Genomic DNA, 16,851 nt, shown 5'->3' on the forward strand with positions numbered 1-16,851 from the left:
AGGTATTAGAGCTCATTAGCTACACTGCTCTGTTTGTCTACAAAAGACAGTTCATTATAGTCTAAGCACATGTAAAGATGCTTAGTTTAGAGACAAGCTGACTGCAGACCAGCCTAACATCTGTCTTCCTACTATTGTTGTTCCTGATTGTATTTTGAATTTCAGTGACGTGCAGTAACATTGTCGGAGCCGTGCAGGGCGGCCTCTGATCACACGCTGATGCTGGACTGAATGAGTGAAAGACTTAATTGAAGGACACTAATTTCAGCACTTTTCCCTTCCACCTTTCAATCAGAAAGCACAGAAAGAAATTTCTGGGATTTTAGTGGCAAACAGCTCCACTTTCAAGATGCTCTTATAGCAAACATTTTGCCAAGCAACCTAGAGTCAGCTCAGTACCATCTCTCTCAGACTTTTCACTTGATGTACTGTTGGAACATTTGATTCCAACAGTGTTTTTTGTACTGCTCAGTTCTCCCACTGTGATGTTGTATTTTAATTGGAGCAATGAAACATCAACAACACATCTGCAGCTCGAACTGGGTTGAGATGTTCTTGATGTCCAGATGAAAGCTCTGATGAGAGACTTAATCACAACATTCAGGATTGTTTAGACTGCCCAGCTGTTTGATGAGGGACACGGCTTCAGCTGAAAAATTTTCTCTTTGAGTAGCACCATACTTAGGACCACACCCGCCTCTACATCTCCTCCTGCTCATCTTTCTGTGGTCATAGGAATGTCAGTGGGATGTTGTGCCCCTAGGCCTTTGCCACTGATGCCCAGAGAACACATGGAGACAGACAGATGTTAGTGAACCACATCTGTTACCTGTGTCGTAATCCACTATGAGTTTCCTGTATGGCACAAGAGGCCAGGAGGAGCAGGAAATAGTCGTGTGGAGGTGCGGGGGTCTGGCTGAACGCTGGCCCAGTCCAGAATAGACGCGGCACGGTAAAATCACACACAATGCACATCAATATGGTGTACAGGACGACAACACACTGCAGTGTTTGTTTATTGGTTGTTTATGTGACAACAATGGTTGGCGTACACAGAGGTTTTGACAACCTCAGGGCGTTGCTCCTACTGTCTTTTCTGTGTATAAATATTAACTGGATAAATATAGCGAGCAACTGCGTTGTTGTCACTTTCACATTGATAACAATACAGAGTACAGAGGAGAAGGGAAGTATTCCTTTTGTTTGGTGCTATTTTAGTAACAGTGATGATGTTACAGACGTGAGCAAAAGCCACGGCTCTGTGTGTGAGAAATAAGCAGTCCAAGGGGTCACTATGCCCGTTATACTGCAAACTGCATTGTTACACCACAGTACTTACAAGACCTTACTGCTGATAGTGGTGTGGACTTCATCATCAAAGTCTTTTCCATGAAATGTTATATGAATTATTATCTGAAATTGCTTTGTGCAAAACAGAGGGCTACAGCAACGCATGGTTTACAGTGAGTAGATAAGAAAAATATTCATACTTCAGTAAAAGTTCACTCAGTGTAAGTCAGTATAAAACCACATGTCCAATAGATATTTAAAAGAGTCATAGTGAATCTTGCAATGCCATGAAATACTCACGTGTATGTAACACTAAACAAACCTGAAAGTTATAAATGTTGCAAAATTTACTTTGACTTTGACTTTTTCAGATTATAATAAATAACTTGATCTGGAGATTGCTGGAGTTCGACTGAAAGGTTTTAAAATAATGACGAGAGAATGAAGAATGAAGAGATATTTTGGCTGAATCTGTTGCACTGTCATGTCAACAAGAGACTTTCCAAAAATCATCTTTCCCACTTCCCACATTGCTCACATTTAATGAGTCATAAAATCTTTTATTTACGTTTTCACAGCATTCAAAATTGTATATGACATTAAAACTTTTTATAGCTAATTTCAGATAGCTTGTGAAGAAATCATACTCAAGAATAACATTCTCTGCAATGCACGCACGCACACGCACACGCACACACACACACACACACACACACACACACACACACACACACACACACACACACACACACACACACACACTAACATACATTCACTCAGTGAGGTGGCATTGCTCTTTGGTTAAGTCATTGTTTCAGCTGGGTGGCGGACATGCAGTGGGCATTACACACAAACACAGACACATGCACACAAATCACTAAGTACTTCCTGCATCCTGATGTTACCGTAACACTACAGAGTGGTGCGTTGAAGACAATGAGATGATTGCTCCTAAGTTTGAGTTATTTTCTATTAGTATTTCAGTTTTTATCCTAAACTTAATATCTATCATCCTGTCACCAGTGAGAATTTTATTCACAGAAAATTGTTATAAATTGGCACCGACATGGAAGCTCCAGCAAGATTGCAATAACTGAGAAAGACGGTTTCTGAGTTAGCACAAGTGAAGTTTAATCTCTGTTAACAGGTTCATATTATCTGCTATGAGGAACCCTCAGAGAAAGACTATGAATCTGGGTCCATCCATGTAGTCTGCCCAGGTGTCCCAGAGTCCAGAGTTCTGTCAAACTTAAAGGAACAATGTGAGTCTGTTCAGTCAAAGAATATCCCAGATTATTATTCTCATTGTTATTATCTGTCTCATTTCTTTACATCAGAATTGTTGATATGATCTTGATTGTCTCAATGTTTCGAAATGTTTCAAAGTATCGTCTTTTGCATGTAAATCATGCCAGATTGGATTTGGTGATTTATGTCACAATTGCCTACAATGTTTTTTCAGCTCATTGTGAAATATGGCAGCTGTCTTGACTCTCAAACACACCATCTCTCTTGTTGAAAATGAAACAGGAAAACAATGTAATGTTAAGTATAAGTGTAATTTTTTTCTGTTCTTTCAGCCTGCCTCGTCAAATTGTTTAGACAGTACTGTTTAGTGTGGTTCTAGTTACATAAACCAATGAACCAAGCTTATCTGTATAGTAAAGATACTTGAGGATGTATGCACACACATACACACACACACACACACACACACACACACACACACACACAGGTCTCTTTTGTTCGCACAAATGGGAGAGTGAGGGTGTGTCTTCTCCAGTCACGAGAATCTGTCTCTGTCTCTCTCTCCTTCCTGCCTGTCTCGTCCTCATGTTTTCAGCTGTCATTGTATTGTTTCTGTCAGAACATGTGTTCTGCACATGGATGTGTTTGTGTCTGTATAATAGGCACACACACACACACACACACACACACACACACACACACACACACGCATATATCATGTAAATGGTTTATAGTTTTACTACAGATGTTGTACTTTGTGTACTGTGTATTTGCAGATAGAATGGTTAACAGGCACACAAGTGCACAGACAATACACGTGTGTTGTCCACAAGCAAACACTCACTGACTCCTTGAGCACTGCTATCTTCCTGAGACTGGGAGACTTACAGGGGGCTTCAAATGTAAGCTAGTGTGTTAACATTTTCACTTGTTTCGATGTACTGAGCAGTCACACCGCTGTTCAATAACAGACATGACATTACTGTTTAACTAAGTAACTTATTTATTTCTTATTTCTTTAATCCAATACTATTATGGTAAAATTGCGAAAATGGATTGTGCCTGCATGTAGGTATGCAGGTATATTTGTGTATGTGTGTATGTGTGTGAGGGAGGCAAAGTGTGTGATTACTATTATAAGAACAATGTGGAGGTTTTGGCACCAACAGAACAGCCAATTGTTCTCAGTATTTTGTTTATTTATTGGTCGCAAAGACAAAGAGAGGAACAATGAATGTTCAATGTCATGTGTATATATTTGTGTGTTATGTGTGTGTGTGTGTGTAGCTTATCCCAGAGCGTTTTCTTGAGGGAATAAACTATTTACAAATGCTGTTATTAGCTAATGTTATTAACCTATTAAACTCTGTGTTGCATTATGTTGTAATGCTAAGAAACCCCCACAGTGTGACAAGTGAAAATGGATAGCGGACTAAAAATGCCAGTGTGTGTATTTGAATCCTTTCATATTAAGTTTCACTAACCCTAATTTTTCATATTCATATCTATATATCAACTTCCAATTTAATCAATGTATCTGCATTGTCCATAAGTCACTGTCACATGGTTTAAGTATAGTCATATATTTATATATATATATATATTTTATTTAATTCTTAAGTGCTTAATGCTTAAGAACAGATCCAGTTTAGACTCTGATGACAAACTGCAGCTGATGCTAACAAGCTGCTTCCACTGTATGACTGGCATAAACAAGGTCTAAGAACAAGGTCTGTCATATATGGAGCTCTATCTCTGACAAACAGGTTTCATTTAACAGCTTGCTTCAGTGTTTGAAAAAGATTGCTTGCTATAAAGAATAATACGGAGCAGGACAGACATTAGCACACAATGCAACATGCCCTCAACATACAGTATAATAGCATCTGTGAAAGCCATAAGCCTCAAAAACCGTGGTCTCTACATAAAGATGCTTTAGTATCTTTGCTGTTTGTTGTTGCTGAGTCTTGGTCCTGCAGTGACCCAATGTAGACAGCAGCATCAATGGAAACAAGAGTTTTTAACAGTTAGGACAGTGAACAAGAGAAAAACGATGAGCTCTGACAAATGTGATATAAGCAGCTGTCAGTGCGTGCCCACCCTCGTTAATGGCCCTTGTTAACAGCCCTCATTATGAGCACACTCCGTTCTAATGAGCCATAATAGCACCTCCTGATAATCAACCTGATAGGTGGCCCCTTTGGACTCTCTACCCTTTGATTGGCTGACTGGATGACTGCGTGGATACATGATAGGCTATCAAGGGGAAGGTGGGAGGGGCAGGCTGGCTGTTGGCCAATGGAAGTTATGGGACCCAGAGGAATGAAACTTGACTGGCGGCGGGCACTAACACCACATAGATGAAAGGGCAGTGACGTAAACTGTATGTGTGTGCGTGCGTGTGTGTTTGTTTGGGTGTTTCAGTCACAGAGGGTCATTACGTTGACACTTTTATCACAGTCTGTGATGAACGTCCTATATAAATATTTCATAGGTCTTTTTCACAGCAGACATTCGACATGTCACAGTAGAAAAATCACAGCTGTAAATAATGAAATGAGTGACAGGTGAATCCCATTTAGCTGCTTCAGTTCCTAGGTCCTGGCATTGTGCATGCTGGCTCACTGTCCTGACTTCCTGGGACACTTAATAAAACAGAACCATCATTAATGTCATTGGTAACACCTGTGCCTTTTTTCTTCTGTGAAATGCCTATTGCCTTTCTGCCTCCTCTTTTCACTGAATACTCTGTAATTTGTGAAATTGTAGAAGAGCACGTCTACCAAAAACATTAAATGGAAGATGTGTAGGTCAGTAGGTCTGTTTTAATAATGTTTACATTATCATGAAACAATTTTATTTTACATTTTTTCAGGTCTTTCAGGCAGAGAATTTGATGAAAATTTTGACCGATTCAATCTGTCAGTGATATTGACTGATACTGTGCATTCTGTGTGTGTGTGTATGTGTGTGTGTGTGTGTGTGTGTGTGTACACGCGCGCACATGTGCATGAGTGTGTAACTTTGATACTGACCATGAAGAGCTCACCAGGTTTAGGATGTTCATTGTCAAAGCCCTGAAGCCAGCCAGATTTGCTGAGAGACGACTGATTAGACAAACTTTGTATGTCTAACAGTGGCATCTTGTCAAACACAGGTGTAAGTACTAAAGTTAAAGATGGCTGCGTTTCATTTAGGCAGGATTAGAGTTAGGGTTCATTTAGGCACTGTAGCCCTACATTTCAAAGCAATCAATTTGACTGTCATGGTGGTAGAGCACAGGTGTTACTAATCACATAATCACAGTGTCATGACAGTGAGCCAGCATGTACAATACCAGGACATTTAAATGGAACAGTGAAACTATTACTATTATTAGCAACACACATGCTTTTATTATTTTTACAAGTCAAATTGTAAATTATTACATTTTATGTACCCTTCCATGCCAATTCAACCCCCTGGGAATATTTCTACATACCACTTACTACTATCACTGACTAGACTTTGGCTACTTATACAAAAACTTGTTTTTGAACTCTTTCTTTTGTGATCACTGAATATGAGCTGTTTCTCAAAGTTAAGAAAAGATTCTTTGTCAGAGAGGTTTGTTGATTTCAGCCTCCTACAGGATGTATGTTTTCAGCAGATGTGAATTTGGCACTGTATGTGCAGTTTGGTCCGTGTGCTTGAGAAGAATGTGACCCTTTTTAAATGGGAGAGGAAAAAACGATGGAATGATAGAAATATCTTTCTCCATCTTTTCTTCCCCTGTGGGGAGCTGCCCCCCCTGCTTTCATCCGGTAGCCTGGAGGGAGAGAGAGAGAGTGAGAGAGAGAGAGAGGAGAAGAAAGAAAACAAAAGAAGTAAAAAAATACAGACAGATAGGACAGGTAGACACAGTTGTGAGGTAACAGATATTCAACAGGACGGAGAGAGGGAAAGACGTCATTCATGTCATCACCTCCCATTTCTCAGAACAGTAACAGTAACCCTGTTGGGGTTGAAGGAGGGATGAGAGACTAGTGCTTTCTCTCTCTCTCTCTCTCTCTCTCTCTCTCTCTCTCTCTCTCCCTCTCTCTCTGTCTCTGTCTCTCTATCTCTCTCTCTCTCTCTCCCTCCCTCTCTCTGTCTCTCTCTCTCTCTCTCTCTCTCTCTCTCTCTCTCTCTCTCTCTCTCTCTCTCTCTTTCCCCTTCCCCTCTCACATTTCCTCTCATCTCAGTTGTTGGGCCCCTATATAACCTCTTGCAGAGACCCTCTGCCTCTCATACTTATTGTAGGTGGTTTGGCAACAACAGGTGTCAGCATGTCAGTGTGATGCTGAGGTGAAGATATTTGACGTGTTTTTGTTGTGTAGCAGATCTTTAGTTAGGTTTGTAAATTTCACTAGATCAGCATTTGAGCATTTTGTCCAGTTGTGTTCCTCCTGACTTTCAGACTCAACAGAGAAACTGCAGAGTTCACATTTAAAAGGTTATGGGATTGGTAACCTGCTGCATGGTGAACATGACTAACCAATCAGCTCTCCTGAAACTGGCCTTGCTGCTGCTGCTTGCGTATGGCACAGGTAAGACTTGTGATGATATGTTTTCATACACACTGCATGGATCAAAAATCCAGACTGTGAGCAAAAGAAAGCTTCTTAAGTGTAAGCAGGTAATAACTCAGGAAATAACCAATATTTGACAGTTTTTGTCTCAAATCTAAAGTGCCTGAATGAACGGGGGAAATACAAGTTTTTCTGCCTGTTGAAACAGTTAGAAAACACAATCCTACACACAGTTGACACCTTTCTGCAGGCGGAAAGGTGGATTAATTACTTAATTAATTAATAACAGTGTTTTCACTTTAAAAGCTCATTGTGGTCAACGTTTTTATAAAATGTGCAACTCCTTCCTATAGATGCAAGGATGAACATCATTGCCAGTAAACAAGATGTGCAGGTGGGAGAAGAGATCGTATTGTTGTGTAAAGGTGAGTCACTTCTTCATTTGATGACTAATGGCACTTGTCTGTGTGAATAAAAAATGTCAGTTTGAACCTCTTCTCAAGAAAAATAAGTCTCCACTTTTATATTCATTCCCTCCTTTCCTCCCTCCCTTCTTGTCTTCTGTCCTAGCTGGAGGAGAGGGAACTATAACGTGGCAGAAGGATGAGGAAGACATTGATGATGAAGAAAAGGTGTCAGGGATAGATGAGTCCTCCTCTAAACTGAGCATTAAGAAGGCCACAATGAATGATGCAGGAAAGTACAGCTGTCTGTGTGACTTCGACAGCGGACACCAGGACAAGATTGACATACAGCTGTATATTTATGGTATGTAACAACAGGCTGCTCTCTCACACACACACACACACTTATATAGTCAGTTATGTTGTTGGTGTTTTTATACTTCACTGGACATGAAGAAAATATTTTAGAATTTTTATATTTTTGTTTACATGTATTTTTTATGAAGTTTCTGACATGTCCACTCTGGTGGACAGCATGCGATTAACTTTCATTGTAATTAATACACAGTAATAGTGTGATAAATAGAACAGTGTACTTTATGAAAGCTGTGAACATTAAATGTGAATTTTTTACTGTAAAACAAATACTTTTGCCTATTTCAACATATATTCAACCTGGGCTTTGAAAAACAACCCAAACTACAGTGTGTCACATCGTGAGGATACTTTTTCTCTCTATGTTTTAGCTCTGACTATTGTATTGTTGTATTTATTGTTTTGCAAATAATACAAAAATTAATTAATATTGAATTAATAAAAAACTATATCTAGAGCTGCAACTATTAGTCCATTAATCGATTTGCTGGTAAAAAAAAAAAATTCAGCAGCTCTCTGGCGACATTTTGCAGGTTCCAGCATCTCAGTTGTGAGGACTTGATGCTTTCTTTTTCTATGTCTTTGACATACAAAATGATGGTCAGATGCCAGTAACACAATCGACTTAATCGACAAAATATTGTCTTTGTTGAAAACATCCTGCAAATGACATAATTCTAATAGATATGGACGTATTTACTGAGAAAATGTTACTATAGACTAAATTATAACCCATTTGTAAAGTTTTAGTACAACATGATTTGTATTCTAAGTTATAACCAGTAATGCATGATGTCCACTTTAGCTGACACTTGATTAATTGTAATTTTCTGCTTGTATAAAATCAATATATGACAAATCTAAGAATCATATTGTTCCCACGATGTTACTTGTTATCACCATGTGCAACAGTCTTCCTCTATAGAGGGACTGGACATACATTCCTGTGGTGCTTGGCACAGCTGGTGTATCACCAGACATACAGATGTTTAGGTTTTTAGCTGCACTTACATCTGGTTGTAGCTCTTGGGTTTTCAAAGACTGTCCACTGTAGTGACTGATACACAACTTTACCATCCAAAGCCAGACATAAACAAGAAATTGACTTTTGAATAGCTGTCCACAGTAGTGAGCAATAGTTGTGAAAGGGTTAAAATTGGTTATGTTGAGTATATCAGCACTTGTCTAATGAACCAGCTCCCTTGTTGCTTTACACCACAGAAGGTGGGCATCCTAATCTTTCTAATCCCAGTCTTCTTCTTTGTCAGAGGGTCCATCATTTGGAAGCCAGAAAACCTACCATGAGTTTCTGGAGGGCACAAATGGGATGGTGCCATGCCTGGTGACTGGCAAGCCAGAGGTGGATGTTCACTGGCTTAGAGGCAACCAAAACATCCCTTCTGATGGTAGGACCAACACCCAGGGCCTTATGGGAGTAGTGAGGACAAAGTGTGATTAATGTGTGAATGACAGCATCCTGTGGAGTTTTCTGGCGACTCTTAGACTTGGTCAAATGAAAACATCAGAGACACATGGTTCAAATGTTAATATTAGATGGACACAGACATTCAGGCAGGCGTCTTGGCAGGGACATTGAGGTTAAGATCAATGTGACCCGGTTTGAAACTATCAAAACTCAAATGGTGTGATGGGAATTATTCGGAGACTATTAAGACCTTTCAGGAAATCTTGTCAAATTAGCCTTTTTTGGAAGTTGTTTGTCTCTTTCTGTTGTACTCCAGCCAGAAGGAGGTCTCAGAGATTTCACAGGTCTATAATGGTCGACATGACTTGTATTGAGTCAGATGCACATTGCATGTAAACATATGTGTCAGGTGTAATCTGTATTCTATGTTTACATGTTAAAAAGAGTAATGAAGGTGCACACAGTGTTTCTTTCACTAGATACTGTACTGTCTATGTGATGCAGCAGATGGAGCTCTGCAGAGCTACTACTGTCTGAACAGTGGGCTTCATCAAGAAATATGACTTTAGAGAAATAAATCTTTTTGTGTTTGTCTTTTGCTCCCTGTCTGTGCACTTGCTTTTGCGACTATCTCTCACTTCAGAGGGAGAACGTGTGCGTCAGCTGACTGATAACACACTCCGTATTGAAAAAGTGAGGAGAGAGGATGCTGGGCTATATGAGTGTCAGGCCTACATCAGAGGAAGGACCATCAATCAGAAGCTCCCTGTCTCTGTTGTCGTCAATGGTGAGTAGCTTTTTCAGATCAAGATTGTGTTGACCAATTATTTGTGTTTTGTGACATAGAGATTGCTGATAGTATACCGCCTAGGTAGGATTTAGTCCCTCTTTTGTTAGTTGTGTTTTTCCTCATATTTACATATTAAAGTTTTATTAGTCAAAGTGTAAGGTTTTAATTTACCACCACTGATGTTATCTTTTACTTTACTTTCACATCACTGGTGCCGCCCCCCTGCAGCTCCTCCTAAAGTGCGTCTGAGAGAAGAGGTGAAAAAAGTGATGGCTGGATCAGAGAACAATGTTTCCTTGCTTTGTTTGGTGGACGGTCTACCGAAACCCAATATCACCTGGACCATGTAAGACCTTGAGAGAGATTTTATGCATTGTGTTTATAATATGAGCATTGTAGCTGAACTGAACCTGTTCTCTCTCTAAGCCAAGAAATTCCCTTATCAGCTTTGTAAATGTTCTGGGGCATCACCCTTCTTCCTCCTCTGGCCTCTTTCGTCCTCTTATCCCGCTTCATAAAGTTGTGGCTGTAAATATCTGTCTCATATTTACAATAATGAATCACTACAACATCATTCAATGTGTATTTTGCTCTTCACTCTCTGCTCACAGGCCGGTGACATTTGACCCTTCACGCCATCAGTTTAACTCAGACCGCAGCCAGTTGACTATACACTCTGTTGCCAGAGGCGACTATGGGGAGTACGTCTGCACCGCCACCAACAAGATAGCTGAGGACAGTGCAACCATCACACTTCATGTCTTTGGTTGGTTCAGTTCTGTAGCACTTTGACTTTTTACTTTATCCTGTTGTACTATAGTGATGTGTCTGAACTTTGGTCAGTTGAATACTGTCATTATAACTGAAATGTTTGATTTCAGAGGCCCCAGAAGTGTTTGTGTCAGCAGAGCAGCTGAGTGTGTCAGTGGGTCAGCCTGTATCTGTGTCCTGTAACGTCTCTGGCCATCCTCTGCCTGAGCTGCACTGGTTCAACAAGCACAATGGACAAACTCTGGTGAGACTGTATGGACATGTACACTCATAAACTCCACTGCACACATTCACCTTCAGGCAGCAAAACTGAAACAATGATATATGTAATATGATTATGGCTTTTATCTATGGCTCAACAAAGAACACTCCAGTTAACTCCAACACAACACTGAGTGTTTACATTTACAACAAAGCTCATTACATTTATGATGATGATGATGATGATGATGATGATGATGATGATGATGATGATGATGATGATGATGATGGCAACATGTGGCCAGGATGTGGGTTTGCAATGATAATCTGTATGAGCTGTATTTTTTAATGTGTGATTTTCAGTTTTTTCTTCTGCCTCTGTCAGGACTCTACTCCTGGTCACGTGCGTGCGGTGGATGGTGTGTTGTTGATAAATGAGATAATGCCCTCTGATGGCGGACTGTATTCCTGCATGGCTGTTAGCACCTCTAGAAATGCATCCAGAGATGTGGCCATCCACAGTAAGAGTTTATGTCCAGCTTTGTATTTCTGTAACCATGTTTCACACAGACATGTTTCTATGCCATTTTCTAACATTTGTTTTCCCTTCTTCAATCCTCCGCTCTGCTTCCTGACACACAGCCAATCCCGGTCCTCCTTTCTACCTGTCAGTCTCACCTGGACCGACCTCAGTCCTCTTTTCCCTCAAAACTTTACCCATGAACGGAGGAACGGAAATCACAAGTTTTGTCCTGCAGTGGAGGCAAAGTGAGGCAGAACAGTGGAAGGAGGTCACAGTACCAGCTTCAGGTAGATCATCTGCTCCACATAGAGGCTTTGCAGTTGTGTGTCATGATTCTCCATGAAGAAACAAATCAGTTGGTGAATCATTACACCTTATACTGCTTATAGCTTAAACTGTATTCTCCCTTTATATATACAAGTACAAATGTAATAATGTGTTTGTACAAAAATGATGTGCCTTTTTGTGTGTGTGTGTGTGTGTGTGTGTGTGTGCGCGCGTGCTTTTACAGATCCTCTTGCTATCACCGCCCTCAAGCCGTACACATTGTACGAGGTGCGTTTGGCTGCCTTGAATGCAGTAGGAGTGGGACAGTTCTCTCACACAAACAAAATTCGTACCGAGGGAATTCGTAAGTGCTACACATTACATCAGACAGTGACAGCACACACCAAATCCACATCTCATGCAATATGTGTGGCGCATTAACTACATATTCAGTGTGTGTGTGTGAAGGAATTTGTACATTTATACATTTGCATGAATGTATAATGATGTGCATTTATTGATGCACAATGTAGAGTACACATGCGTATGCTGCATGTGGTGTATATCTTCCTGTCTGTATCTATATATCTGCTATCACTAATTTTTCTTATTCATCTCTCATACAAACATCATCATAACATTCCCATGACATCATCTTCTGCTGCCTGATGTTCACTGATGATGTTGACGACACCATGTAATCTACTGTCAATCAGGAGGTAATGCACATTATAAAATAATAAAGTCACATGCTCAGTCAAGCTGTATGTAGCCCAGATAAAGCAGTTTAACTACATCGAATGATAAGGTGTTAATTAATATTCATGACTGTGCAAATCTGTGGACATCAGTTCTTTCCTCCCTCTCTGCTTCCTGCCTGTAGGTGAACCCGACAGTCCAGTGCTGTCGTCTGATGAGATAAAAGTCGAGGGCAACTCCTTCTCTGTCCCTCTTAAACAGATCGATGACAGTGGGATGCCTCTGCTGCACTTCAACGTGCGATACAGACAGGTACGAGGCTCTCTCACTCTCTTCCTCTTCTTTGGTCCTTTTTTTCCCCTGACTTTGATCCTCCCTCTCCTCTGCTCTCTTTAACCAGGATACAGAAGGGGCTGAGTGGAAAGAGATGAAGCTGTTGTCTGATTCAGACGCTGTCTCCCTTCAAGACCTGTCTTTTGGGTCAGACTATCAACTGGAAGTCATAGCAGTCAATGCTAATGGTTCCTCTATCCCTGCAACGTTAAACTTCACCATCGCAGAACAACCTGGTATGTGGCCTGCTACTTCCACCACCACACACTTTAGCGTACCAGCCAGAAAATGTGTCTTAGCTTCTAGTTTACCATAATCAACTGAGAGAGATGATACAAATAGATCTGAGATTAATTATACATCAACAGTGTGTTGCTTGCCACAATGAAGGTGTTTGCCATACGTTCAGTTTTGTCATCTAGACTTTGTCATCTCTTCTCAAAGTGAGCAGCCGCACTATGACCAAAGGCAGCGTGGTTGGCATTGTCATGGTCATCTTCCTGTTGGTGTTCCTGGTGGTAGATGCCACCTGCTGCTACAGAAATCGCTGTGGTCTTCTCATGTCCATCGGTGTGAAACTGTTTGGACAGAAAGTTCCAGGCCTCAAACTGCTTGAAGAAGGAGCAGGAGCCACTAATGGGTAAGCTGGTGTGACGGTGAAGAGAAACCTTTCGGAAAAGCCTTTGAGGAAATGTGTCGATGTGCACAAAACATTGAATATGTCAGCAGATTTTCATCATTGTAATTCAAACCTCGTTGTGTGTCCTGGCTGCAGAGATGTGAAGCTGAAGGGTCTGTCCACTCCTAGAGGCAGTATGCAAAAGGCAGTCACCACGGAGGGGGGGCAGCTCAAAGAGGTCACCTGCGACAAAGCCCCCCTCACCAAACATGAGTATGTTGTATGCACAGTTCACAAAAACCTACATGGATATATAGAATTGAATGATATGTGAAAATTGAGGATTACAAGTTTAACACCTTCATGTAATTACCTGCTGTAAGCTGCTTCCTTTTACTCTTTTATCCAAGTCAGGTCTCTCCACATTCAGCCACAGGAATGAGCAGAAACCAAATTGTACATCCTCATAAATAATAGGTGCCTAAAAGATAACTAGTTACATAACTTAAATTACATAAAATGCACAAAGAAACAGAAAAGAGCCTAACTGAAATTACATACCAAAACCTAAATTGAAAGTGCATTTTCTCAACATACATACAACCCCAAAATAAAATATGTACAGTGCATTGTACAGTACATTAGTTGCAGTTTTATTAGTTTTACATTTGATTTGGTTTTGTCTTCACATTATGAGTATTTTTCTAGTTCACTATAGCCATTTATTTGATAAACCAGGCTATAGGCTTGTTTTACGATCCTGACACCTCTTTATGTTGCTGAAAAATATGTCTGCCTCATCCAACCAGAACATGCAGCCACAGTCTCTCTGGCTGTAGTTTGTTGTCAAAGACTTTCATGGACTCCTACAAACAAACTATCACCATGAACAGCTGCTACATGTGTTAGTATGACAGTCTGACTATGTCAACATCAGTGTTTGAGCTGAGGAACATTAAAAACATATTGCATTTATCCTAAGTGAGAGTCACGTGAAGAGCAAATATATAGCAGAAAGTCGTTTTTAAACTCCACTTTGAATTGAGGTTCTTTGAGTTTTAAGTTTTGAGAATTAGTTTTATCCCAATATTTCACTAATAAGTCATTTCTTTGCCCACAGGAAAACACAACCAGACAGAGAGCTGCCCATTGCCAACGCGTGAGGCCAGAAACTGGTGAAACGAGAAACATGAGAGTAAAACATGTGCCAGTGAACTGCGTAGACAACAAGAGAAACTATTAAACACCTGGTCACAACCGCTGACTCAGAACACTCAGCGATCTCTACATTGGATACATCTGCCATGGGAAAGGTCAAATGTGCTGTCACACTGTAGGAAACTGACTGATTTTGTCACAGTGTGTTAAAACTGGTCTTCTTCAAACCTCTGTGCTTTTGGAGTGAGATAGCAGCAGGTGTGTGTTCAGCCTCTCTAGACAGAATTGTGCTGACACAGACCACAGGCAGGTGAATGGGTCATTTTCTATCTCTGTCTGCTCTGATGTAGATCACTTCAAGCTAAACTTAAGAGACAAAATCTCCTTAACAGAGTGATATTGATGTCTGTGTTTTACAGGGTAAAATTGTTGTTACTATTTCATTTTCAAAAATATTCTAAAGGACACAACAAACGTTTACCTAGCGAATGTTTGATACAGACACAAGGTCTTATTTTATTTTACTCTTTCTTTAACCATACCATGACTGTCTTGTGCAAATCAACTTTGTTTAACATCCAAAAATGTGTTTGTATTAGTGATGTCATTTTAAATATCTTTATTGTTAGTAACTTTTTAATGGTTGTGTAAACAATTAGACATCTTTTTTTTTTTTTTTTTTTTAGATTAAATGACACTGTATCATGACATTGAGCACTATTATAGGCCATTTAAAGGCCACTTCAGTTGGAACCAAACTTAACTAACCTTAACGTAATTATTATGCACTGATATTTATTATTTTTTAGCCATACATGAGAGATATTCATGATGAAAGGCTTTGGATTTAAAGCCATATTTGTACCCAGCTTTACTGTTCCGCACTTTTGCGTGAAAATTCATAGTCAGCAACTAATACTTCCCACTTAGGGAACCTGTAATTAAAAGCAACTTTTATTATGAGAACTTTTTCAAGTACCTGTAATAATAGGAAAACATACGCCAAGCAAAGCGGACTAATGTTGTAAGTTATCTTATACTTATAGTCATATCATTATTTACAGTAATCAAATATGTGAAAATAAATCGGGTGCAGCTTTTTTGTGTAGAAGATAGCTTGACATAAATTACCTGAACATATTCAAGTGTTTTGAGATTCTTGTAATATTGTACTGAACACTGTACATGGTTGTACATACAGTTGTTGTTACATCTTTGTGTTTGATAAAACATGGATTGTAAAACAGCTTTATGTCTTTTGTATTCACCAACTACATGTTTGTTTGTTTGTTTGTTTGTTTGTTTGTATTTTAGTCGCATCTTTAGTAACATGTTTGAAAGATGAGATTAAGCTCTTAAAAAAGACTGAAGACAAGACGTGAACTTGACTGATTCCAGATGCAAATATTGTGCAGTGATGACTTTGATGAATGCAAGTGACAAATTGTCAGAGACTCACCACCTGAAGGTATGAAAGATGGCTGATTTTCCCCCGGCTTGAATAAATATAAAATGAGCTATCAGCAGAAAAGGGTTTTGCTCTAGCCTGCTGGGCACATGAAGAGCAGAATACCTTTTGTGAAACTATTTTGTGCTAAGGAAATTGTCTCTGTGAAAACTCCTTACCATTTGTGGTATAGAATATGACACTGTCACTGGAAAGAGAGTTTGCTGGTGAATATTTTTTAACAGTTTAACTTTCAACACAAACCGAATTCAATTCATCGCAATGGTACTGATGTGGATGCTGATACTTTGAAACCTAGGAAAATGAAACCAAACCTATCTGCATGTGAGATGTAGGTAAGTGTAAGCAAGAAAATCTGATTTATTTTTGGCTGGACTGCAGCAGCGGGGGCCAGCCCTATAACCTAGAATGTCCCTGACTGGCTGACTGATCGTATTTCCATCACTGGTCGGCCGAGTGCCGGTTGCTGAGTTGGTTTCTTCCTGCATTGTTGCCAAAAAAAAAAAAAAAACACTAGCTGTAAACCTGGTAATTGACTGGACCGTGTAGGGATTAGGGCTACACCTATATTTTCAGGCAGTCTTGGGAACTGCAGGGAAGCAGGGAAGCTCTTCCAATTAACTGAGCCTTGACGGAGGAGGAGAGAGTGGAGCAATGTGCTGACACTGATCAGTTATCAGTGTCAGTCCAGACCTCAAGCATTGGCAATTATTTTCATGCCTAAATCTG

The 16,851-nt window shown here is 39.9% G+C and overlaps 1 protein-coding gene across 2 annotated transcripts; it reads left to right on the forward strand.

Annotated features, from left to right (window-relative positions):
- The first annotated feature begins 6,757 nt into the window (after positions 1 to 6,757).
- Positions 6,758 to 15,347, forward strand: LOC111227815 (neural cell adhesion molecule 1-like). 2 transcript variants are annotated; one of them, XM_022753536.1, is made up of 17 exons: positions 6,761 to 6,864; positions 6,977 to 7,106; positions 7,442 to 7,513; positions 7,659 to 7,856; positions 9,136 to 9,273; positions 9,937 to 10,080; positions 10,312 to 10,429; positions 10,695 to 10,849; positions 10,965 to 11,098; positions 11,441 to 11,576; positions 11,698 to 11,865; positions 12,090 to 12,210; positions 12,727 to 12,856; positions 12,945 to 13,113; positions 13,322 to 13,517; positions 13,653 to 13,769; positions 14,617 to 15,347. In XM_022753536.1, the coding sequence occupies exons 2-17, from the start codon at positions 7,016 to 7,018 to the stop codon at positions 14,657 to 14,659; spliced, it is 2,130 nt and encodes a 709-aa protein (XP_022609257.1). In that variant the 5' UTR covers positions 6,761 to 6,864; positions 6,977 to 7,015; the 3' UTR covers positions 14,660 to 15,347. The 2 variants fall into 2 exon arrangements, with proteins under 2 accessions (XP_022609255.1, XP_022609257.1); XM_022753534.1 differs by having other exon boundaries at positions 6,758 to 7,106.
- The last annotated feature ends 1,504 nt before the right edge of the window (positions 15,348 to 16,851 follow it).

Source organism: Seriola dumerili, unplaced genomic scaffold, assembly GCF_002260705.1.
Source record: "Seriola dumerili isolate Sdu_G_001 unplaced genomic scaffold, Sdu_1.0 BDQW01000191.1, whole genome shotgun sequence".
NCBI classification, from domain to species: domain Eukaryota; kingdom Metazoa; phylum Chordata; class Actinopteri; order Carangiformes; family Carangidae; genus Seriola; species Seriola dumerili.